Source organism: Poecilia reticulata, chromosome 11, assembly GCF_904066995.2.
Source record: "Poecilia reticulata chromosome 11, P_reticulata-male-v2, whole genome shotgun sequence".
Classification (NCBI taxonomy): Eukaryota; Metazoa; Chordata; class Actinopteri; order Cyprinodontiformes; family Poeciliidae; genus Poecilia; species Poecilia reticulata.
In genome coordinates this window covers 22095192-22121638 of record NC_088840.1, presented here as the reverse complement: position 1 = coordinate 22121638, position 26447 = coordinate 22095192, and the positions used below count along the sequence as shown (strand labels likewise).

The window sequence follows — 26447 nt, the reverse complement described above, 5'->3', positions numbered from 1 at the left end:
TGGAATCTTAGTATTCCTTTCAGTAAAGCCAAACTATTGGACTGCATCTTTAACTTGCTCACTGTAAAGCTCTGAGTAAAATGGTGAGCCACCTTTTATTTGTAATGCTGGAGGACTCACTGACCCAGCAGAAAGGAAGGCCTGAAACATCTCTTGTCTCTCTGAAAGAGTCAGCACAGGTTTTTGAAAAAATTCAAATGCCTTGTACATCTTTTGAAGTAACTGTGTTTGCTCTCAAAGCGCATTGTCCAAAGCCTGATGAGAGGGCCAAATTTTAGGATTAGCCCTGGATAATGCCGCAAGTAATGGTGTTTAGGTCTGAAGTCGATATTAGGGAACAGTGCCTAATATTCTTGGATGAGAACATGCAAATAAGTAATGTGGGCCTTGGAAATTTGCTGAGCACAAATTAGGTCAACAGTGTCTTTGAGCTGCAAAGATAATTGCCAGACATCATCTTGAGGGCTCTGGACTTTGTCTCCAATTATGAGAGGTAAAAGCCTCAAAAGGTTCTAATTTTTAACAGCTTGTCCACTAAGTTTCAAAGTTTTTGGACTGACTTGTTTATTTAACCCCACCTGTTGTCTCTGTCCTTTGTCAGGTCCTCGTCAAATGTTACGTCCATTGTCCGTCGTTGTGAGTTGTTGCCGTGCGTAAGTTTCTAGCTTCCAGTTGAACTGTTAAGTCCTGGTTTGCACAACTCTGTATTTCAGTCTCTCTTAGGGGGCGTTTACACGACAACGATCCAACAAAAACGGCACTTTTGTTCCGTTTTTGTTGGATCGTTTACACGATAACGTTCTGATTACGATCTGTGTTTACACAGTAACGGTACACATCGAAAACGTGTAATGCTCTCGCTGCGCCTAGTTGGTGCTAGGTTCTTTGAAACTTTGAAAATGCGCATGTGTTTAAAAAAAGTTGTACTTGAAGGCATGTGGATTTCCGTGAGAGAACACGCATTGTGTGTGTCTGATTAGGGCGCATGCAGTTGGAAAAAGTGGGATAACTTTGCCGAAAAACCTTGTTTGAGCTTTCACGGTGTCTGTAGCGGCCCGGACTGGAAGCTGTTTATTGTTTTTACCTTGGAATGGCCAACAGTCTGTTATTCCTATATCAATTTGATAAAATAGGAGTTCCCGCACGTCCCTTATCCGTGTCCTCTGTTACCTTTTTCAGCAGTTAAAACAGTTTTATCCGTCGCTAACAAGTCGTAACCTGTTTTTCCGAGCCGCCTTCAAACGCAACATGAACGCTGAGACGCTTGCGCTGGGTTTACACCTGTGAGGCAGCGAAGACCTGATGCTGCTGCGCAGGTGTGTGTTAGAATCATGGCAGCAAACCAGCAAAACGTAAATAACTGCACAGTTTTGCCCCCGAACTAACCGACTGAGTTGAGTAAAGCTGTTGGATGCAGGTGATGATAGCTAAAAGATGACTAGCTAATATCAATACAGCACGTTAAGCTTGTTAACAAGTAGCCTGTAGGCTACTGATGTTGTTGTCTATGTTCAGCTACGTAGACTCATTTTGCCCCCCAAAATAAGTCGATGCCCCTCCTGTTAAACTCGTCTGGAGCCGGGGCTGGTCCTGGTCCGTAGTTCTCTAGATAAGAGCGCTGAACAAGCAGCCGTGTATTTTGCCACCTGGGCGGTGCGGAGCGGTGAAGAGACGCTGAGGGAACCGAATCTGATGGGGAAACAGTAACACCAGCATTGCGAGTAGTTTCTTCTTCTTCTGTGGATTGTAGGAAGCAGCTATGTTTTGCGTCATACTATGCATGAGCTGGTCTGGAACCCGTTTTCAATCTGTGCCGTTGTTAGAGAAAACATTCCGTGGTTTCGTGTAAATGCACACTACAAACGCAACAAAACTCTTCCGTTTTCCCCCGAAATCGTTGTCGTGTAAACGGGGCCTTAGTCAGTTGCTACCGGTTTTAGCTGTACGCTAACGTTTCTGCCGTGCTAAACGTTAGCGCACAGCACGGTTGTGTTTGAGCTATCTTCATAACAGTCCAAGAACGATAGGTATTTTTCCGAACCTTCATAAAAGAACGACAGACAACGCATGTGAATTTTATCGCTAAACTTTTGCAAAAGGAGAAGTTTCAGCAAACTGCTCCTCCGAGCCTCTCACTGAGCAATCTGCCCTCTCTCTGCTAGAGCAAGCCCAGGATGAAGATGATATTTATAAACAGGACCCAGACAGAACAGGACCTAGGATGAAGATGTGTTTCTCCCTCACCACCAAACCCTACAAATCATGACAGGGTCGGCCAGTTGCTGTGATACATCACAGCATCCGCCATATTAAATGTAGCCTATGTGCCAGTAAGCTAATACAAGTAAATGAACCGAACTTTTTAAATTGCCATTCTAAAAAGTACTTTAAGTTAATATCTGTCATTGACACATTTTCTCACACACAATAATATATTTGGTATATATAATGACTAAAGACAGTTTCTAACTTTTTATGTGATTATTTAATTGTTTTTAATTTCTCATCACAATGTTTTTATTGGATAGAAATTATTCAACATCATTACATGTGTTGTAACTTTTATAGTCTTTCTCAGATTCAGAGGAAATTAGGAAACGCAAAACGGAACTAAAAGTCGGTTTCGTGTTTCTTCAGTGGAGCCGCCGTGAAACACACAGGAAATGAAAACAGAGCACAGACCGCGCTGTTTGCTTTTCTTTGTTTGAATGTAACCTGAAGGCGGGTTTGGTGTATTTGACAAATATTTGAGTGTTTGCCGTAACTCTGTCTTCAATTCAGTCTCAGAGAGAGTTAATCAACGAGCAGTTAACTGCTGTTGAAGAAACATTAACGGAGTTTTCTAAAATCATCGTCAATCCGAGGAAGAGATGGATGATCAGCCCAGACTGCTGTTCTCCCGGATTCCCTTGATAATCTTACATCGAATAGGTAGGAAACACCAGCGTTTGGATGCAGGTTAAGGTCTAAATGTATGAAACTTTCTGTATGAGTGTCATTTTAGTAACTGTTCCCCTGTTTATAAATGTTTTAACAGACAAATGAACGCAGATATAAAATGTGAACATGGCTCTTTAGGTAGTGTTAAGAAAATGGAAAATCCTAACCGATTAATCATAATTTTTACTGACACATGGAGCATAAAATCAGCCAAGAAAATCATTCATACTGTACTTATTTTATTCACTTTCTGAAAGGAGACACTTTTACCATTACATCCGAGTTTCTAAAAAAGTCTGTGTAGTGTCTGAGGAAAAGGAGGAGGGTAGCTGATCATATGGACTGAAGACACTCCCTGAAATCACACCATGTCTCTGTGACCTGATAAGTTTCTGAGGAATGGGCCTGAGTGACTAACAGAATCAAAAATGCAACTCTTCACAATGGGCCTTTTGTCTAACAACATGCAACTCTTTTTCAACCTTGGTAAAGCGACTCAACAGTATCTAGAAAAATCCTGCAGTCTGCGCTGATCATTAATCTAAAATGGTTCTCAAGACACTTATTGTTTATAAGACACTTATAATCATGCCTCCTTATTATAGGTTATGCATGCAATTATTTTTCTTTTTTGTATGTATAAATAGGTTAGATTAGTGTAAATTAGTTTACATAGTTTCCCAATGGCAACAATAAATTCTGAATATAAAACCAACATTTCATGACCAAAACCAACATAAAATGTAATAATTCCTAAATAATAGGAATAATTACAAGTTGTGCTTAATTAAAAAATTACAATGAGAAATTTGGGATTAAATGGGTTACTGTCTGAATGTCTTCTCTCATTTCCTTCAATAAATAAAGTTAACAATTCCTCTTTTTTTCTGTTTTCTTCTCTAGATCGCCAACAACGTAATATTTATAAGGAGGAGCTATGTAACCAGGAGAGGAGATCCACTATGGACCCGGAGGAGTTAGAACCTCTGCAGGTGAAACAAGAAGAAGAAGAACCAGAAGATCAGCAGATAAAAGTGGAAGAGAAAAAAGTTTACTCCAGTCAGGGTGAAGAACAGGTTGAGTTAAAACAGGAGACTGATACCTGCATGGTGGTTCCTGTTGATGAACAAACAAACCAAACTGAATCAGAACCAAACAGGAACCAAGTCATCTTCCAGGAAGCTGCTGAAGCTGAGAACCAAAATCAGGAAAGAAGAAAACCTTTCTTATGTGAGACCTGTGGAAAAGGTTTCACTGCCATGTCTACTCTAAATCGTCATATTAGAACTCATACGGGTGAAAAGCCGTTTTCATGTAGGAGCTGTGGATTAAGTTTTATTGTAAAACGAGATTTAAATCGCCACATGATGATTCACACTGGTGAAAAGCCATTTTCATGTGTGAACTGTGGAAAAAGTTTTAGACTTAAACAGGATTTAACTCAGCACATGATGATTCACACTGGTGAAAAGCCGTTTTCATGTGTGAACTGTGGAAAAAGTTTTAGTCAAAAACATGTTTTAACTCAGCACATGATGATTCACACTGGTGAAAAGCCGTTTTCATGTGGGAACTGTGGAAAAAGTTTTAGTCAAAAACAGCATTTAACTCAGCACATGATAATTCACACTGGTGAAAAGCAGTTTTCATGTGTGAACTGTGGAAAACGTTTTAGTCAAAAACATGTTTTAACTCGGCACATGATGATTCACACTGGTGAAAAGCCGTTTTCATGTGGGAACTGTGGAAAAAGTTTTAGTCAAAAACAGCATTTAATTCTGCACATGATGACTCACACGGATGAAAAACCATTTTCATGTGTGACCTGTGGAAAAAGTTTTCGTCACAAAGGTAGTTTAACTCGGCACATGATGATTCACACAGTTGAAAAGACGTAGAACTATTTTCCATATACTGTATTTTCTGGACTATAAGCCGCTACTTTTTTCCTAAGCTTTGAACCATGCGGTTTATAGTTTGGTGTGGATTTTATGTGTATTTTTCTTCAACCACCAGGGGGCTTTTTAGCAGGAAGTGAATCATTGGAAGTCAAGTTGGAAATAAAAGAAGAAAGCGCCCATTAAAACGGAATAAGGTTATAATAGGTAATTGAATTTTGAGAATGTTATCAGTTAAATAGCATTGAGGGGAAAAAGATGATTTTGTTGTTTTTTTAAATAATACTGATATCATGAGAATTTGAGCAGGGTTTCCCCCTGCCCCCCAGTGTATTATAGGCCTGGCGGCCCGCCATGCTTTACTACCGCCACCGCCAGGCTAAGCTTTTCTTCCATCTATCCATCCATTCTTTACACCCTTGTCCCTCAGTGGGGTCGGGAGGGTTGCTGGTGCCCATCTCCAGTTAATATTCCGGGCGAGAGGCGGGGTCACCCTGGACAGGTCGCCAGTCCGTCGCAGGCAACACACAGGACACACAACCATGCACACACACACTCACACCTAGGGGCAATTTGGAGATGCCAATTAACCTGACAGTTAATTGTCAGGTTAATTGGTCTGTCGCGATAAACCATAAATCAATTAATCGCACAATAATTTAAACCTACCAACCTCATTTTAATTATCGCCTTTATCGTCTCTTCCGGCCTTTTTTCTTTCTGTTGACACTGAATGAAAAAAGGCTCAGCTCCGGTGCTCTCCATTGACCCTCGCTTCCTCATTTTCTTAGTGTAATGTCCAGCGCACACGATACGAATTATCGGCTGATTGTCGGCCTGTTTTCAAAACCTGAGAGACACATTAGCCGACAGAAATCCCAGGTATAACGGTTCGATCGGGTTTGTCGTGCCGTGTGGTGTTCAGCCACATGGACACAAAATAATGGCTACAAGTACAATTGACTAATTTTAAAATCAGGCATTAATCAATGCTTTACTACGTAAAGTCCTGACTGAATGAAAATCATTATAACCTATTTATGTCACGTTAACGAAGAACAGCTGAAAACTTACTGTGTTTATCAACTGCGGTAGCAATTTGGCTCCAATTTCTTCCCTTGTCATTTCTATATTTTTTGCACGTAATGTTGAATAAACATTAATGTTGCTTCCACATGTCATCTCCAATGTCCGCTGGACTTCGGGTTGAGTTGTGTCAGCTGTTTGGGATTCCCCTCATAATTTTCCCTCAGAAAGCAGGAGGAGAATCTGCGCTTTCTGACTGGGAAAACCCCTGATTTAGATCGGAGCGGCTACGACGATCTAAATCACACTGCAGGACGATCGGTTACGAAATCACCAGCGACAATCTTAGATCGTCCAACGATCGAAGATTGTCATAAGAGGAAAATGGGGGCAACAAAATCATGCAGTATGAACTACTGCATTAGGTAGTCGGATGTGCCCATCTTCTTTATTTAAATCTATTGATTACTGAAGGGCAATATAGTATACAGACTTCATAATCTGCACTCTTGGTTGAATGCGGTGTTTTTTTCCACTTTGACTTTATGTTTAGTTTTTATTCAAGTACGTTTTTTTGTTCATGGGGATGAGAGTCCATTTTATTTTTGTTTTTGGTTGTTTTGTTTATTTAGTTTATCAGTTCCAGTGTTATGTGTTCTTCTGAAAATAAAGTGTATCTTTCTATGGCAGGAAATCACATGCATTATTAGTCATTTCCATTAAATCTGTGTCAAAAGGTCTTGAATATTATCGTTTATCGCAATAATTTCTTTAGACAATCACTGCAAAATTTGTTATCGTGACAGGCCTACCTGACACTCACGTTTTTGGACTGTGGGAGGAAACCGGAATCCCTGGAGAAAACCCACACATGTACAGGGAGAACATGCAAACTCCATGCAGAAAGACCGGGGCCAGGAATCGAACCCAGAACCTTCTTACTGCAAGGGAACAGCTCTACCAACCACACCACTGTGCAGCCCTTAAGCTTTTCTTGTTTTTTATTTTTATTTTAGGAAAATAAAATAAAAAATCACCTTTTCTTTTAAGCCAGATGTCAAGTGTTTCAGTTGCTCCGAGCGTTTCACTGTCAGAACAGATTTATTCCTAAAAGATATGGTTATAGGGGCAGGTGCTCAACAAAAAAAGGGCACATCTAACCGCATTCTAGGACAGAATATTAACAAAGCCACACAGCTTTCAGAGTTTAATAAACAATGATAAATTACCAAATTGGGACATATACTATCAAAGCTATGGAGAATCTCTATATAGAGCATACAACTATGCATATGTAAGATATTTTATTAGTAATTTCTGCAGGTCTATTTTGTTATAGGAAGGTTTTGCAATATTCAAAGCCTAAATTTACAAGATATGTAAATCAGAGCTGGACCACCAGACATATTTTGTCTTAACAGAATTACACTATTAAAAATATTAACAAGGGCACAATGCAGCCTTTTAGTGACTGTAATCTATAAAACATAGAGCTGCCTGTTTGCTACACTTGCAGTGAGATGAAGATGGTCCATTCAGGAAAGCAGAGCTGCTTCAAACTTTAACATGAAACTGCAGAAAAAAATGAATAATTGTTAATGTATGTCACCATGAGAAAAGTCTACTGAGTTTTGCTTAGAAAACTCTTTTTTTAAAAATTAAAATCACTAATTTTTGTCTTATGAAGTGAAAAAAATTATTTGCAAAACAAACTTATTTGCACATGTCATTAATTTTTTCTTGCTATTCTAGGTTTTTGCTTGTGATTCTCACATGTCGTTTGCAGGGCCCAAAATCACAACAAAAGATTTCTGATGTGTGCAAATAAAAGTTTGTTTGGCAAATAACTTTTTAAGTTCACAAGACAAAAATTAGTTAATTAATAAAAAAAAAAAAGTTTTTTAAACCTTTTGTTTAAAAAAAAAGAAATAATTACAATTCCAAAAGTTTTTATTCCAATTTTATTTTACTTAACTGAGGTTAGTTTTTGTTCTCTATTAAATGATTGGGGAAAACATTTAACTCCATACTCGGTGAACCCGACACTAAACTTAAAGTCTGGGTTCAGTTTTTTCCCCTTCATTAATGACATACTTTTATTACCCTGAATTACCATGATAAATATATCATGGTAATTCAGGGTGAGTTATTTTTAATTCTAAATCCGTGTTTCTCAACCTTTTTTGGCCTAGCGCCCCCCCCCAGCCTTTATCCAGGTCCCTCACGGCCCCCCACCTAAGAATTTGCAGGCTACTTTGCACTGACCATTATTTTGTAAATGGAGATAAATATAAATATAAAATATTCTTATTCTGTGCCATTTTCTAGTTGTAAATATTCCACAAAATGACCAGATAAAAGATGTTCAACATGCCAATTTAAACTTTGAACTATTTGCAAAAAGACTGAGCTCTGCAGCATTAAAACATGGATAGAACTGTAACTACATTAATCATAGCTCTTCTTCTCTTCAGTGTTTCTGTGAGTTTCTGGTGGTGCAGCTCTGTGCTGCCTTCAGGAGAATGGGACATCAGAGTATCATCCATAAAACTTCACCCACATGGCATTTATTGTGCAAACCAGAGCTTTCAGTGGAAAAACAAAAGTTCCAGGTCCTTTTAATGCCACTGTCCACTTTTAAAGTTCATCTTAAAACCCATCTATTTTACTTGGCTTTCAACTCCAGCGGGATCTAGTTTTAAATTGTACGTTTTTGTTTTTAAACTGTGAGAGTTTTAATTTTTTTATTGTTGTGTTTTAATGTACAGCACTTTGTATCAGCTGTGGTTGTTTTAAAGTGCTTTATAAATAAAGTTGGTATGATATAATAAATATGAGACAGAAACATGGATTATATCTTTATATTGACCTGTCTATTGATTTATAGATTAATAGTTTTACTGGACAGAAATTACAAATAACAAATCTGGTTCTTAATCAAATCCTAATGAATCAAATTGAAAGTGTCATGGAGTCTCAGCCTCATGACATTAACACTGACATGAAAAATAATATTGAAGAAATAAATATATCAAATCTAATTAAAAACATAAGTGATCAGTCAATTACTGTTATGGTCTGTAAGATATATTTATTCTCAGTTCTAGATGTGGTCTCAACAAACCCATGACATTTCAACAATATTATTTTACTTTTGATCTGGAAATAGTGTCTGTTTATTCTTGCCATACAGTCCTCTGTATTAATTATTGCTCGAAAGGTCTTGCCATACCAGTTTATTCCTCTGTATTTACTTTAGTTTCTTAGTTTATTCTTACATTTTGTTTTTCATTAATTTCCATCTAGTTTCCTTTGATTAGTATTATCCTCTCTTGGTTTATTGCTATGTCCACTTTAGTTTCTTTCCTGTTGCTAGATTAATTTGATCATTTATCCATTATAAGACGAATAATCTTCACTCATCACCTGCTGCGCCGCCTAAACGTCATGTTTCACTGTTCAGCTTTGGATTCTCTGTTTTTATCCCATAATTAGAAAGTACAGGTGGACAGTTTTTATCGTAAAATGCTTTAAATATTTATATAAATATCTCAAAAGCTTTATCAATATATTTTTCTTCATACAACACATTCCAGTTCTGTGATTGTATCTCGTTACTTAATGCTCTTATTGAGTCTTCTGACATTATTCTTTTGTAAATAATGTTGGTGCCCTCATTTATTTTTCTGGAAACCTCTTCTAGGATAACAAACACTGGTAGATGGTCACTCATAATTTATAAGAAGTCCACTTCTCAATTTACCTTCCATGTAATTAGTAAATATATTGTCGATCAGGGTTGAACTTTGTGTTGTTATTCTACTTGGTTTAGTAATTAGTGGATATAAACCTAAACTATGCACGGTATCAATAAAGTTAGCTGTACTTTTAACCTTGTTTGGATTCAACATGTCAATATTAAAGTCTCCACAGATGAAAATGACCTTTTGATAAATCTTAGCAAACAATGTTTCCATGTCATTTGTAAAGACGTCAGTGTCAGATGCCGGTGCTCTGTACACACAGCTGACTATATTTTTCTGCTTCTCAAACTGGATTTCAATAGTAATGCTTTCCATTACATCATCAACTGACACTGACTTTATTTTCTAATTTGTTAAATGTGATCATTTGGTTCTTGACATTTGGATACTTAGAGATGTAGAATATGAACTTGAAGGATTGATTTGTATTATTCTGAATTGAGAGAACGAGTGGGGTGAAGGAGATTTATTTTAATACAATTTTAATCCAAAATAAAATGTGCTGTTGAAAAAAATAACAGCACATTTTTTTAAAGTTGAAACTAATTTTAATCTCTACACATATAGATACATGTATGTTTAAGTCCTTACAAAGTCACTTGATCACTTGCATTTCCTTTGAAAATGCAGTGAGTGCTGAACGCTACTGCTGAAATTTGCAGAAATATATGAGTTCAAGTGCAGAATCATGGTTACAAAGGTAAAGTAAAATATATATTGAATAATTTTAGGCTGCCTGAAGGATCCAACCAAAGATTCCTCTTTTGCACCCACCTTATAAAGGGTCTATCCACCTTTTGGTGCGTTTGCATTGGCTAGCTTTGTTGCTGTGCCTATCTCATTGGCTGACTGCTTGGACAGATGATCTCATATCCATCACCCTGGAGACCTCATGACCTGATGTCTGTTCTAATGTCCCCAAGTTGCTCAACAGTTCCTCCTACCTCTGTTTCCTGCCCAACCTTTTCTTAGGCAAGTTGAAGTTTAGCAATAAGGCCTTAGTCATCTCCGCTCTCCTATCAGTTCCTCTTTTTCCCCTGACCTTTCACCTACCATCTACCTTCAACACAACATCAGTGACCTTTAATTACAGTTACAACATTTTACACCTTTTCAAGTTCAATGTCAAAATCACATTTATAACCTTTTAGTTTCTTTGATTTAACATTCATTTATAATGTTATAATAACCATAACTTATTAGTTACTCTTATTACAATCATAATGTGAGTTATTACAGACACTTCTGACAAGAAACCAAGAATATCCATTATTCTAATTATTTGATATCATGTTACAGTTTCTTGTTTTACCTTTAAGTACTTCCACAAGTGTAAGAGTAAGTGTAAATATTCTTATAATCAAACCAACATCAACCACTGGTTAAACCAATATTAATTATTGGCATAATTATAAGTCATTATTTTAAGTATTTTACTGTGGGTTTTATCCAATCTCTCAAAATATTTAGATTTTATTCTTTAAAAACCTTTAATGCTTTAAAATAAGGAATGGTCTGAATTATTTTTAGACTGATGCAAGAAAGAAACTTCCCCTTTTCGTCAGGAAACCAGCTCTTCCTGTTTCATGACTCTCTTTCTGCCTGACTATGATTTTTTATGATTAAATAGAAAAAAGTAGAATTAAAGCAAAGTTTGCAGGACACAATAACAACACACACAACCAGATTCATTTTTATTACCGTCTGACTCTACTGTTGGGTCTTGATGTCACCTGTGTAATTAATTTTAAGGTAATTTTATTTATTATTACTATTAAACTAAAATATCCAGCATGGGGAAGTGGGATGAGCTCGACTTTTCTCGACAGATTAAAGAGAGCAATGACTTTTTACCCATTGTGCAGTAATAAGAATGTATAAAGAAACATTAGTCAAAAAGAAAACCGTTAGCTTAAATATCAATATCAATATTTGGAAGGTCTGCCTAGATTTTTTATCAAGTAGTACCTCTCTAAAACTCATATGATTAACTTTTTTTTCATGAAACTTGGCACAGAAAAAGGTCAGATTGTGTACTGTTCTTTACTACATGTTTTGGATTTCAACTGCATGCTTTGAAAGGAACCTTCATAGATTGAAGTGTTTTTTTAGGCGGAAATTGATTTTTTTCTTAATTTCTGCTGTTTATCATATTAATTCACTTTCCTCAGTAACAAGCAGGGTGCTTTTTAGAGCTGTATCATATTCTCTAGGGTCTTGCCTTTTTTTGATACCAAAACAATTAAAATAAACTCTGTAGTTCTTGAGATACATTCAATTCATTTTGGGCATGTTATTTTCAGCCATATTGCTCAAAAACAGGCCGTGTGTCGAAGAGGGTATTACCTATGTGCCAGTAAGCTAATACAAGTAAATGGACCGAACTTTATAAATTGCCGTTCTACAAGTACTTTAAGTTAATACCTGTTATTGACACATTTTCTCACACACAATAATATATTTGGTATATGTAATGACTAAAGACAGAGTTTCTAACTTTTTATGTGATTATTTAATTGTTTTTAATTTCTTATCACAATGTTTTTATTGGATAGAAATTATTCAACATCATTACATGTGTTGTAACTTTTATAGTCTTTCTCAGATTCAGAGGAAATTAGGAAACGAAAAACGGAACTAAAAGTCGGTTTCGTGTTTCTTCATCAGGAGCCGCCGTGAAACACACAGGAAATGAAAACAGAGCACAGACAGCCCTGTTTGCTTTTATTTGTTTGAATGTAACCTGAAGGCGGGTTTGGTGTATTTGGCAAATATTTGAGTGTTTGCAGTAACTCTGTCTTCAATTCAGTCTCAGAGAGAGTTAATCAACGAGCAGTTAACTGCTGTTGAAGAAACATTAACGGAGTTTTCTAAAATCATCGTCAATCCGAGGAAGAGATGGACGATCAGCCCAGACTGCTGTTCTCCCGGATTCCCTTGATAATCTTACATCGAATAGGTAGGAAACACCAGCGTTTGGATGCAGATTAAGGTCTAAATGTATGAAGCTTTCTGTATGAGTGTCATTTTAGTAACTGTTCCCCTGTTTATAAATGTTTTAACAGACAAATGAATGCAGAGATAAAATGTGAACATGGCTCTTTAGGTAGTGTTAAGAAAATGGAAAATCCTAACCGATGAATCATAATTTTTACTGACACATGGAGCATAAAATCAGCCAACAAAATCATTCATACTTTAGAGGTGTGCCGATCGATCGGTCACCGATCATAATCGGGCCGATTTTCGTGAAAAGGTGCATGATCGGTGATCGGCGATTATTGGCTCTTGTTGCCGATACCGATCACCTGCATCTCATTTCTCAGCCTGCCTGTGCAGCTGGTCTCCTCTTTCCTTCACACTGCAGCAACAAATCCTAAGCGATGTGGAACTATAACGCACTGAGTGAATGGGGTAGTTTGCGTGTTGCGGCGGAAAATTGAAGCACGTCAAAATGCATCAATACGATGAATCTAATATGGCATAAAAACAATGCCATACTTGACAGAGTTTGGCTACTTTGAGGCTCACTGCAGTAAAAAAGACATGTGGAGGATCAGACAGCAGGTAAAGCAGTGCACAGCTACAAACACTCACCCGGATTAGCATGACGGTCAGAAAGCTAAACAACCCGCAAAATTATTTAAGTCTTCGAGCTGCGATGTAAGACGCTGGTTCTACTCTCGCTGGTAGTAATATTTCACAGACGGAGCGCCGCTTCTGCTCCACCTGGTAGTGACTCTCACACCGAACCTCAGTTTAAAGCCGCAGCATCTAATGGATCATTATATGGACTGAAGACACTCCTTGAAATCACACCATGTCTCTGTGGCCTGATAAGTTTCTGTTTCTGAGGAATGGGCCTTAGTGTGTAACACAGGGGTCCCCAAACTATGGCCCGCGGGCCGGATCCAGCCCGCCTCCACATTTGGTCCGGCCCCCTGAACAATACCAGAGAGCATTCAGATTTTTTTTTTTTCATTTACCGTATTTTCCGGACAATAAGCCGGATTTTTCTTCAACCACCAGGGGCCTCTTTAGCAGGATGTGGATCATTGGAAGTCTCGTTACTTGCGCGCCAACATTGAGCCCACAAGCAGCAAAATGAGTAAAAAACGGATCAGATGTCTTTGGAAAGTTTATTTGCAAAGGGGAAAAGGCCCAGAGAAGAGACAGGAAAATGTATTTATCCCGGACCGGTAGGTGAGTCCCACATTAAGAGCAGCTTTGCGTAACATGCGGCGACCGGCTGCTAATGAGGGAATGAAGCTTCAAGCTGCTTCGCCACGTAGAGACCAAGCAGGCTGTGCATATAAGCAACACTTCAGGTGCAGGGCTTAAAGAGCTCCGGCCGGGGGCCGGATTTTCAGCTTTTGACCAAACGGTCTGCCTCAACCAAACTGTAGTCTCCCGGACCCTTCTAGACCGGAGGCGACACATCTTAATTTGCAGTACCGTAATTCCGTCACACGTAGCGCTGTCTGAAAAATTCCAACAATTTCTGAAAGGGGAGACGTTGCACTTTCCAGCAAATATCGGGCTAATACGGCACCTTCACAGCTGCAGCTGCAGAAAGTGTAATTAATCCGGAGGGCACTCATTTAATAGACGGTAAATTGCGAAAATAACTTGCTGAATGTTGAAAGTTCCGGTTGTTATGGATACATGGGTAAGTATGTCATCTCACAGGACATTTAAAGAACTACTTACAATTAAAATAAGGAAGATTTATTTAGTCAGACGTTTGAAACTTAGGCTTAAGAGCTCCATCTGGGGGCCAGACTTTCAAGCAAAGCGAGTATTGGACCAAACGGCCCGCCTCAACTAAACTGTAGAAAATAGACAAAGATGTCTGCCAATCAGAATTCTAGCTCCCGTGTTCTTGACCAGTGACTGTAAAACGGTTTATAGAAAAGCAGCGCATGCGTTCGGTGGTTAAATCAAATGCTATATGAAAGAAGATGAAGTTTATCTCACCCGGTAAAGAAACACGTTTACTTGAGAAAGGAATTAAAAACAAGTGGCGCTGGGCATGGCTAGAGGAAAGGGGACAGGACGGGAAGTTGGCAGACATTTTTACAAAAGGGGGGCGCTTGGATTCCTTTGGGGGGCGTTTGGTCGAAGGTAAACTTTACACCTTAAATGCACAACAATACCAGTTTAGACTTTGACCAACTTGGTAAAACTATATTGTGTAACATTAAACCATGCCTGGCTGCAACTGTATCGATGGCAGCTCTTCTTCTATTCAGTGTTTGTAGCTTTTGGCGCAGCTCTGCTCCTGCTAGTAGCTTCACCATCAGGTCAGCCTTGCACCGCTGATGACGTTGCTGTGATTTACTTTGTCTGGTGTCAGATTTTCTAATATTTTATGTTTTATTGAGGATTTTTGTAGATGTGTTTAGGCAGTTCTGTGATCATGTAAAAGCAGCAACTTATATTAAAAAGTGTTTTATTGTCCGTCTGGATGCTGCCCGCTTCCATGGAAGGACAACAGAAAATCGCTCTTATAAACATGTAATTGCTAAAATCACGATACCCTGACTTTGTATCACTTTGAAAAATTAACCAATTTAAATAAAGAAATCGCTCCATGGGTGATACCACGATAGAGAGCGTTCATTTTATAGCGTTAACACCGGTGCTGTAAGTGGTCCGACATGAAACGGGTGTGATAGAACAACACAGCACTTTTAAATTTCAATAATCAGAATGCAGAAATTATTTCCGTTTTTTAAAAGATTTATGTCAGTCTGTTTTTTCCCCATCGATACGCCCTGCACATTAGGAGGTAAAAAAAACAACAAAAAAAACGAGGTGCACATTGCGCAAAACGCTGAAACAGGAGAAGCGGGACATAAAATGGAGCGACGAACTATATGTGAATTATGGCATAAAAACAGAGAATCGGACGCTGAACAGTGAAAAATCAACACATGATGTGAAACACATGACGATTAGGCGGCGCAGCAGTTGATGAGTGAAGATTACTGATGGTCAATAAATGATCAAATAAATCTAGCAACAGGAAATAAACTAAAGTGGACATAGCAATAAACCAAGAGAGAATAAAACTAATCAAAGGAAACTAAATGGGAAATGAATGAAGAACAAAATGCAAGAATAAACTAAGAAACAAAAGTAAATACAGAGGAATAAACTGGTATGGCAGGACCTTTCGAGCAATAATTAATACAGAGGACTGTATGGCAAGAATAAACAGACACTATTTCTGGATAAAAGGTAAAATAATATTGTTGAAGTGTCATGGGTTTGTTGAGACCACATCTAGAACTGAGAATAAATATATCTTAAAGAACTGATCACTTATTTATGTTTTTAATTAGATTTATTATTTCTTCAATATTATTTTTCATGTCAGTGTTAATGTCATGAGGCTGAGACTCCATGACACTTTCAATTTGACTCATTAGGATTTGATTAAGAATCAGATTTGTTCTTTGTAATTTCTGTCCAGTAAAACTATTAATCTATAAATCAATAGACAGGTCAATATAAAGATATAATCCATGTTTCTGTCTCATATTTGTATGGTATTAAAAGGATCTGGAACTTTAGTTTTTCCACTGAAAGCTCTGGTTTGCACAATAAATGCCATGAGGGTGAAGTTTTATGGATGATACTCTGATGTCCCATTCTCCTGAAGGCAGCACAGAGCTGCACTACCAGAAACTCACAGAAACACGGAAGAGAAGAAGAGCTATGATTAATGTAGTTACAGTTCTATCCATGTTTTAATGTTGCAGACCTCAGTTGTTTGCAAATAGTTCAAAGTTTAAACTGGTATGTTGAACATCTTTTATCTGGTCATTTTGTATATTTAACAACTAGAAAATGGCAAAGAACAATAATATTTTTTCCACTGATTGGCTGCTGTTAGGCCTACCAATTTTAACTTGAATGTTCATTAAATTTTTTGTAGACGCCTGTGAAAATAATTTCTATTCCCATGACTTTTTTGTTGTCTGGGAAATTATTTTTGATGATAAATACAGAAACAAGCATAAAAATCAAAACATCTACAATAGTGATTAATAAAAAATAATAGTCGGTGCAAAGTAGCCTGCAAATTCTTTGGTGGGGGGGCGGTGAGGGACCTGGATAAAGGCTAGGGGGGTGCTGGGCTGAAAAAGGTTGAGAAACTGATCTAGTTGGTAATGCTGCATGTTCTAAATTACTAGCAAAAATATTGACTGAAAGGACTCTTATTTAATGTTGAGGGATTTTTGCCTGTAAGGCTAACCTTTAGGGCACAGACATTTTACATTTTGTTTTGAGTTGAAATGTACTGAAGTCTTATTTAAGTTTGAGTTTTTAGCTTGTTGTTTTGTTAGAAGCAATTGTTGCAATATTCAAAGACACTTTTTATTAAACTGTGGCACGACACATGTATTGAGGCCTTAGTCCTCGTGGCTATGGTCGCAGGTTCGATTCCCGGCCTGGTGACATTTGCCGCATGTCTTCCTCCTCTCTCATAACCCTCTTTCCTGTCTAACTATTTTCAAATAAAGGCCACTAGAGCCAACAAACCTTTAAAAATGAATAAATAAAAAAAATCCAATCTGGGCAACTTTTTCTTTTTCAACCCTAATAAATGTGATATTCAATTGAACTGTTATGACTCAAATTTTGGGTGTCCGCCCCCCTCTGCTGCTGCTGCATCGTTGTGGAAAACCTGGAGCGGCAGAGATATCTGCGGCTTATATGTGCATGTTTACTGGTTTAAAAAAAACAAAAAACTTTGGGGTTGTGGCTTATAGTCCGGTGCGGCTCATAGTTCGGAAAATACGACTATAATCTTTCCTGGATTTTTTTCTGTGAAGAACCTAGAGAGGGTTATTTGGTTATTATTTATTTCATTAATAGTCTTATTACTTATTTCCTGATTTGTTCTGTGAAGAACCCAGAGAATGTTATTTGATTGTGCTTTCTGGAAAACAATATATTTTTACATTTAGGCACTCCTGCAATCGTCACATTTTTCTGTTACAAACTGACTCCGGCCCCCGACCAGAGAAGGGAAAAGTTTGGGGACCCCTAACACAACAGTATCTATAAAAATCGTGCAGTGGTAGATCATCCATCTAAAACGGTTCTGAAGACACTTATAATCAAGCCTCGTTATTATAGGTTATGGATGCAATTATTTTTATTTTTTTGTATGTATAAATTAGAGGTGTGCCGATCGATCGGCCACCGATCATAATCGGCCGATTTCCGTGAAAAGGTGTATGATTGGTAATCGCCGATCACAGACTCTTGTTGCTGATCACACAAACCGATCACCTGCATCTCATTTAGCAGCCTGCCTGTGCAGCTGGTCTCCTCATTCCTTCACTCTGCGCAAACGCGCAGCAACAAATCCTAAGCGATGTTGTGTGTAACTATAACGCACTGAGTGAATGGGGAAGTTTGCATCTTGCGGCAGAAAATTGAAGCAAGTCAAAATGCATCAACACAACGAAGCTAATACAACATAAAAACAATGCCATACTTGACGGAGTTTGGCTACATCGAGGCTCACTGCAGTAAAAAGACATGTGGAGGATCAGATAGCAGATAAAGCAGCGCACAGCTACAAACACTCACCCGGATTAGCATGACGGTCAGAAAGCTAAACAAATAACCCGCAAAATTATTTAAGTCTTCGAGCTGCGATGTAAGACGCTGGTTCTGCTCTCGCTGTTGAACCGCTGCTACGCGCTACAGATGGTAATATTTGACAGACGGAGCGCCGCTTCTGCTCCACCTGGTAGTGACTCTCACACCGAACCTCTGCTTAAAGCTGCGGCATCTAACCTAAAAAAATACATTTTACATACGTATTAAAACTTTCGCTGTCCTAACATGAGACAGATAATCTCTGAAAAAATAATCAATCTCCTCCCTGCTCCACATAATTACTCCGCTGTCAGAAACAGCCAATCAGAACTAGCAGTAATCAACTAGCCGCCATGCTATCAGGAAGTTTTAATTCAGTAACTCTCGATTGTTTATTGTAATGGAACCTCTATTTGCCTTTGAATGTTAAGTTTTATACTTTAATGTTTTTGGCAATGTTGAGAGGTTTTATTTTGGCTCTTTGCATTATTTAGCCTCTTCAGAGCCTTCATATGTTATCAGTCTGTTAAAGATAGTATTACTGATAGCAGTACAATTTGCAGAATGCCTGTTTTGTTTAGTTTTCTTCTTGGAAAAAGTTATTAAAAACAAGTTTTTGTCTAAATTGAGGTGAATTCATGGTTCCTTTTTCCACATAATGTAACCGGTAGTGTTTATGATAAAAAAAAATATATTAAAAAATTATGTGATCGGTATTGGTATCGGCAGGAAAAAACCTGATCGGCACATCTCTAGTCTGAATGTATTCTCTCATTTACTTCAATAAATAAAGTTAACAATTCCTCTTTTTTTCTGTTTTCTCTAGATAGTCAACCACGCAACGTTTATAAGGAGGAGCTATGTAAGCAGGAGAGGAGATCCACTCTGGACCAGGAGGAGTTAGAACCTCTGCAGGTGAAACAAGAAGAGGAAGAATCAGAAGATCATCAGATAAAAGAAGAGCAGGAGGATCTAGAACATCAGCAGATAAAAGAAGAGCAGGAGGATATAGAACATCAGCAGTTAAAAGTGGAAGAGAAAAAAGTTTACTGCAGTCAGGATGAAGAACAGGTTGAGTTAAATCAGGAGACTGATACCTGCCTGGTGGTTCCTGTTGATGAACAAACATCCCAAGCTGAATCAGAACCAAACAGGAACCAAGTCATCTTCCAGGAAGCTGCTGAAGCTGAGAACCAAAATCCAGAAAGAAGAAAACCTTTCTCATGTGAGACCTGTGGAAAACGTTTCACTGCCATTTATAAACTCAATCGTCATATTAGAACTCATACGGGTGAAAAGCCGTTTTCATGTGTGACCTGTGGAAAAGGTTTTAGTCAAAAACAGAATTTAACTCAGCACATGATGATTCACACTGGTGAAAAGCCGTTTTCATGTGTGACCTGTGGAAAAGGTTTTAGTCAAAAACAGAATTTAACTCAGCACATGATGATTCACACTGGTGAAATGCCGTTTTCATGTGTGAACTGTGGAAAAAGTTTTAGTCTTAATTGGCTTTTAACTCGTCACATGATGATTCACACTGGTGAAAAGCCGTTTTCATGTGTCAACTGTGGAAAAAGATTTATTAAAAAAACGGATTTAACTCGGCACATGATGATTCACACTGGTGAAAAGCTATTTTCATGTGTGAACTGTGGAAAATGTTTTAGTCAAAAACAGGATTTAACTCGGCACATGATGATTCACACTGGTGAAAAGCCGTTTTCTTGTGTGAACTGTGGAAAAAGTTTTAATCAAAAACAGCATTTAACTCAGCACATGATGATTCACACTGGTGAAAAGCCGTTTTCATGTGTGACTTGTGGAAAAAGTTTTACTCGAAAAGTTCATTTAACTCGGCACATTATGATTCACATGGATGAAAAGCCGTTTTCATGTGTGAACTGTGGAAAAAGTTTTAGACTTAAAGAGGAGTTGACTCGGCACATGATGATTCACACTGGTGAAAAGCCGTTTTCATGTGTGAACTGTGGAAAAAGTTGTAGACTTAAACAGGAGTTAAATCGGCACATGATGATTCACACAGAAGAGAAGCCGTTTTCATGTATGACCTGTGGAAAAAGTTTTAGTCAAAAACAGCATTTAACTCGGCACATGATGATTCACACTGGTGAAAAGCCGTTTTCATGTGTGACCTGTGGAAAAAGTTTTAGTCAAAAAAAGCATTTAACTCAGCACATGATGATTCACACTGGTGAAAAGCCGTTTTCATGTGTGACCTGTGGAAAAGGTTTTAATCAAAAACTGCATTTAACTCAGCACATGATGATTCACACTGGTGAAAAGCCGTTTTCATGTGTGACCTGTGGAAAAGGTTTTCGTCGCAAAGTTATTTTAACTCGGCACATGATGATTCACACGGATGAAAAGCCGTTTTCATGTGTGACCTGTGGAAAAAGTTTTAGGGAAAAAGGGCAATTATCTCAGCACATGATGATTCACACTGATGAAAAGCCGTTTTCATGTGTGACCTGTGGAAAAAGTTTTTGTCACAAAGTTATTTTAACTCGGCACATGATGATTCACACGGATGAAAAGCGGTTTTCATGTGTGACCTGTGGAAAAAGTTTTAGTCAAAAAAAGCATTTAACTCAGCACATGATGATTCACACAGATCAAAAGCCGTTTTCATGTGTGAACTGTGGAAAAAGTTTTAATCAAAAACTGCATTTAACTCAGCACATGATGATTCACACTGGTGAAAAGCCGTTTTCATGTGTGACCTGTGGAAAAGGTTTTCGTCGCAAAGTTATTTTAACTCGGCACATGATGATTCACACGGATGAAAAGCCGTTTTCATGTGTGACCTGTGGAAAAAGTTTTAATCAAAAACTGCATTTAACTCAGCACATGATGATTCACACTGGTGAAAAGCCGTTTTCATGTGTGACCTGTGGAAAAGGTTTTCGTCGCAAAGTTATTTTAACTCGGCACATGATGATTCACACGGATGAAAAGCCGTTTTCATGTGTGAACTGTGGAAAAAGTTTTCGTCACAAAGTTAGTTTAACTCAGCATATGATGATTCACACAGGTGAAAAGACGTAGAACTATTTTCCATATACTGTATTTTCTGGACTATAAGCCGCTACTTTTTTTCCTAAGCTTTGCACCATGCGGTTTATAGTTTGGTGTGGATTTTATGTAGATTTTTCTTCAACCACCAGGGGGCTTTTTAGCAGGAAGTGAATCATTGGAAGTCAAGTTGGAAATAAAAGAAGAAAGCGCCCATTAAAACGGAATAAGGTTATAATAGGTAATTAAAATTTGAGAATGTTGTTGATCAGTTAAATAGCATTGAGGGGAAAAATAAGATTTTGTTGTTTTTTAAAATAATACTGGGATCATGAGAATTTGAGCAGGGTTTCCCCCAGTGTATTATAGACCTGGCGGCCCGCCATGCTTTACTACCGCCACCGCCAGGCTTAGCTTTTCTTCCATCTATCCATCCATTTTCTTTACACCCTTGTCCCTCAGTGGGGTCGGGAGGGTTGCTGGTGCCCATCTCCAGCTAACATTCCGGAGAAAACCCACCATGCACAGGGAGAACATGCAAAAAGACCGGAGAAAGACAGAGGCCGGGAATCGAACCCAGAACCTTCTTGCTGCAAGGCAACTGCTCTACCAACTGCTCCACTGTGCAGCCCTTAAGCTTTTTACGTTTTCTTTTTTAATTTTAGGAAAATAAAATAAAAAATTGCCTTTTTTTAAGCCGGATTGCAAGTGTTTCTGTTGCTCCGAGCGTTTCACTGTCAGAACAGATTTATTCCTAAAAGATATGGTTATAGAAGATATGTTTAAAGCTAATGATTTTTGTATTAAACTACGTTAAAACTTGTAATAGTGCCAAATATACATGAGCTAATGTTAGTCAGGGTGTTGTAAATAACTTTAAAATATCAGAATTAATTCATAATATATTCCAATGTGTTTTCATGTTGGCAAACTGCCGCCACAGACCATCGTGGTTCTTTGTGCAGCCTTTGGGTTGCAGGACGTCTCATCAGTGTCCGTCTTCCTGCCAGTCGGTGTTTACCTTCAGGATGTCCAGAGACCTCCACCTTTCTGGAGCAGCAATCACATGAGCTCAATATGCTGATGAAACATTTCTGATTAAAAAAAAAATGTGTTTGATGTTCTGACAGAGTTAAAGTGCATTAACAATCTGTTGTTTTTAACTTCTCAATACGTTTAATTATGATTCACCTGTGTCCAAGTTATACTGGACACAGTATAACAAATAAAGCTTTATTCCTTCTAATCTGACTGCTTCCTCTTCCATGTTTTCACATTTTGGACACTAAGAATTAAAAATTAAACTCAGTCTTAATTATCGCTAAGGTTACAGGTTTTGGACACATTTTCTCACTTTCTTACACTTAAGATTCTGCAGGAAGACAGATAAACAGTGGATAGAATGATGATGTATGTTAGAATTATTATTTGTTTAATCTTACTTATATGAAGCCTATAGTGTTATGCCACTTTTAGAAGTTTGTTCTGTCTGTTGTTTGTTCGCTTCTTGTGTTGCAGAAGATAAGCTGCAGGACAGGAACTCACCCCAACAGCCTCGAAGAGAATGTGCTGTTCAAGTTATCTTATATGGATAAGAGTTGCTGTGTCAAGCTTCAACAGAGTATACTTCCCCCCCCTTTAGCTTCATGTAATTAGGGCGTTCCTAATCTAATAAAAGAGCGAGGCGAGCAGAGAAACTTCAGAGTGTTGGTCGGAGATTGTAACTGAAGCATTCTCTGAGCACTCTCCTCGCGAGTAAGAAACTCATCACTGACTCTTTGTCTCTGTTTTTTGCAGTGTGTAAGAAATGTCTAGTGTTTGAACCTGACATTTAATTGGTCCTTCGAGCCGGATACCGATATACCTGACGACCCCAGCGGGTGAGTAAAAAATCCAGGAAGCCTGTGCACAGCATTAAGACCCTTTCCGGGACTGGTTTTTTTTCTCACGAGCTGGAGTCCGACGGTTGACGGTTTTCCTCAGAGACTGGAGACACAGTGAGTAGTTTCAGTTTAAAACCAGTATGTATGGGGAAGAAAATAAAAATGAAAAACGATAAGAAATTAGAATGAAATAAGAATAAAATAAAACCAGTTAAAGTCCGCGGGAGGAGCAGACTCCTCTAACTCTTAAGTTAGTTAAATTCTGTGTGTGGGATTACGGCGTCCCCTGGTAAGAAATTAAACCCTGAGAATCCTAGGCACTATCAGGTACAATAAAAGCAGTTAAAGTCCGCGGGAGGGGCAGACTCCCCTAACTCTTCTAAGTTAGTTAAATTCTGTGTATGGGATTACGGCGTCCCCTGCTAAAGGACGAGCGGAGTCCTCTATGAAATAGTTAAATTCCGCAAAGAACAACAGGAGTCCTCAACTACGTAGTTAAATTCCGCAAAGGACAGGAGTGTCCTACTTAAAAGTGTGAAAGTGTGTGAGTGAATGAAAACTGATTATCACTAGATAAACAGTTTTATACCAAAACAACGGGGAACAAATGGTGAGATTTTGTGGATGTTTGTAGACAAGAAAACTCCGCTCTCTGAGTTGAAGTGAGTTTTACCACAATCTATTTATCACCATCCTGTTGAAATTTTCCAGTGTTTAGAACACAGCAGGTGTTAAGACCACACTGGACTAAATTTAGTTCAAAATGGGTACCGGGGGAAGCAAATATAAACAGAAGGTCTTAGAAGACCTGTCCAGTAAAGACTGGAAAAGAGTTGAAAAAATAAATGAGGATGCAGTAAACCCGCTTTGTTACTGGGTGAAGCAGTACGATTTTAATGGCAGGTTAAGTACCACAGGCATAAAAGAACTACAGCAAAAAATTAGAACAAAATGTAATGGAAAAGAAAAACAAATGGCAAAAGAGGGTTATGAACAGACAAAAGTCTGGCTCCAAATAGCTGAGAGAAGAGAAGAGGGAGAAAGAAAGGCTAAAGAAAAGAAAGAACAGGAAACGGAGGAGCAGAAAAATAAGGCGGAGGGGAACCAGTCATTCTGTTCACAGCCGATGTTTTATCAGTTTGTATTGGAATAGTTTGTTCTTGATATGCGGAGGGCTCCATCCTAATCAGACATCCGTGAGCCTGTTCTTCTGAAGCGATGGTCACATTGTTGGTCTTGTTGATAAAATGAAAAATGTTTGCAGTGAGCAGCCTTATTCCGTGTTTGTTAAGATTGCGTCCTCCTCTTCCAAAGAGGTGAAAGCGCTGCCAGTAGATACAGAGGTTTTCTACCAGGGAGGAAGAGACAGAGGTAGAAGCAGAGGACGTGGGAAAAGACGAGGCAGGGGGCGAGGATTTGGTCCACACCCAGAAACTCGAGCTTGTTGGAATTGTGGAAAAGAGGGCCATCTAGCAAGGGACTGTAGGAGATCCCAACACCAACAATCAGCATGACTAGATGATGTTGAAAAAAGAAAAAGATCTTGAAACAGGGGAAGAGGAAATTTTGAATTTAGAGGACTTATTTTTCGAGGAGAGATACAGGCCAGAGGTGACTTTGATGATAAAAGGGAATCTACTCACAAGCAATGTCAGCCAGCCTCTCCACCTTTGAACCCCCAAAAGGGAGCCAAATCCTGTTGTATGTAGATGACATTCTACTAGCATCAAAAACCAAAGAAGATTGTTTGATAGACTCTCTGGCACTATTGAAACACTTATTACTACAAGGACACAAGGTCAACAAAAATAAACTCCAATTAGTACAGCCAGCAGTAAAGTATCTAGGTCACCAACTAGCATCTGGGGGCCGTACAGTAATACAGGATAGAAAAACAGCAATACTACAGGCTCCAAAGCCACAGAAAAAAAAAAAAACAAAAAAAAAAAACAAATGATGTCATTCTTGGGGCTGATAAACTATTGTAGAAGTTGGGTGCCAAATTATGCTGAGATAGTTGCACCTCTGAGTGCACTAATCTATACTACAGAAATGAAAATGACAGATAAACTGATTTGGACCACAGAAAGTGAAGAAGCATTCTGTAAAATAAAACAAGAATTAGTGGGAAGTGGAACACTAGCTCTTCCAGATTACAAGAAGCCGTTTGTCCAAATGGTTGATAGCAGAGATAAATTTATGACCTCGGTTTTGACCCAAAAGCATGGAGATAAGATGAAACCCATAGCTTTTTATTCTGCTAAAATGGATGCAGTAACCTGTGCTCAGCCTCCATGCATTAGAGCTGTAGTTGCAGCCTCAATGGCAGTCACCGTAAGTGCAGATGTGGTCCTTTTTCATGAGCTAATACTTAGAGTGCCACATGCAGTATCTGCATTATTATTACAAACAAACATGACATTTCTGTCACCAGCAAGGCATTTGTCTTGCATGTCCATCCTGTTGTCTCAACCACATTTAACAATAGAGCGGTGTACAATTCTCAATCCTGCAACACTTATGCCAACCTTAGATGATGGAGAACCACATGATTGTGAAGCCTTGGCAACAACTACAGCAAAATGTAGGGAGGATCTGACAGACACCCCATTAACAAAAGGAATCACAGTATATGTGGATGGTTCTTCTAAGAAAGACCAATTTGGGAAAACTAGAACGGGATATGCTGTGGTAACATCGAGCAAAGTGCTAAAAGCTGCGGCGTTACCACAACATTTCTCGGCTCAGGCTGCTGAATTAATAGCATTAACAGAAGCCTGCAAACTAATGAAAGGAAAAGATGTGACAATTTATACAGACAGCCAGTATACGTTTGCTACAACTCATACCTTCGCACAATATTGGCAAAATAGGGAAATGGTTACCTCTACAGGAAAACCTGCTACACATGCAGATCTGCTAAAAGAACTTTTAAAAGCAGTAAAACTCCCAAAAAACATTAGCAATATGCAAATGTGCAGCACACACCTCTAATACTGATTCTGTTTCACTGGGTAATGCATTTGCAGATAAAACAGCTAAGCAAGCAGCAATGGGAGAAAAAGAAGTACTGTGGTCCACAGAAGAACAAATCGATAACGAAATATTGAAAGACATGCAAAAACAAGCAAGCACACAGGAACAAAAAAAACCTGGATAAAAAATGGAGCAACTGTAAAAAATGACTTATACATCTGACCAGAAGGAAAACCAATCCTACCAAAAATCTATATAAATGGGCAGCAATATTGAGCCATGGGAAGACACATGTCTCAACA

At 38.4% G+C, this 26447-nt stretch overlaps 1 protein-coding gene and 1 pseudogene across 2 annotated transcripts; both read left to right on the top strand.

Annotated features, from left to right (window-relative positions):
• Positions 1 to 293: 293 nt before the first annotated feature.
• Positions 294 to 4838, top strand: LOC145553830 (uncharacterized; annotated as a pseudogene). Its single transcript, XR_014089873.1, has 4 exons — positions 294 to 302; positions 2782 to 2931; positions 3844 to 4236; positions 4792 to 4838. The product of XR_014089873.1 is annotated as an uncharacterized LOC145553830 (transcript).
• A 7447-nt stretch (positions 4839 to 12285) lies between these two features.
• On the top strand, positions 12286 to 23053 carry LOC145553658 (uncharacterized). Its single transcript, XM_081612462.1, has 2 exons — positions 12286 to 12587; positions 19077 to 23053. Exons 1-2 carry the CDS (start codon positions 12527 to 12529, stop codon positions 21317 to 21319), a joined length of 2304 nt encoding a protein of 767 aa, XP_081468588.1. The 5' UTR covers positions 12286 to 12526; the 3' UTR covers positions 21320 to 23053.
• Positions 23054 to 26447: the final 3394 nt, after the last annotated feature.

Excerpts from the sequence above, each read along its gene's own strand:
- LOC145553658 (XM_081612462.1), top strand. The coding sequence starts at position 12,527 with ATGGACGATCAGCCCAGACTGCTGTTCTCCCGGATTCCCTTGATAATC. Across the intron at positions 12,588-19,076 it reads GATAATCTTACATCGAATAG|ATAGTCAACCACGCAACGTT; the intron begins GTAGGAAACACC and ends TGTTTTCTCTAG.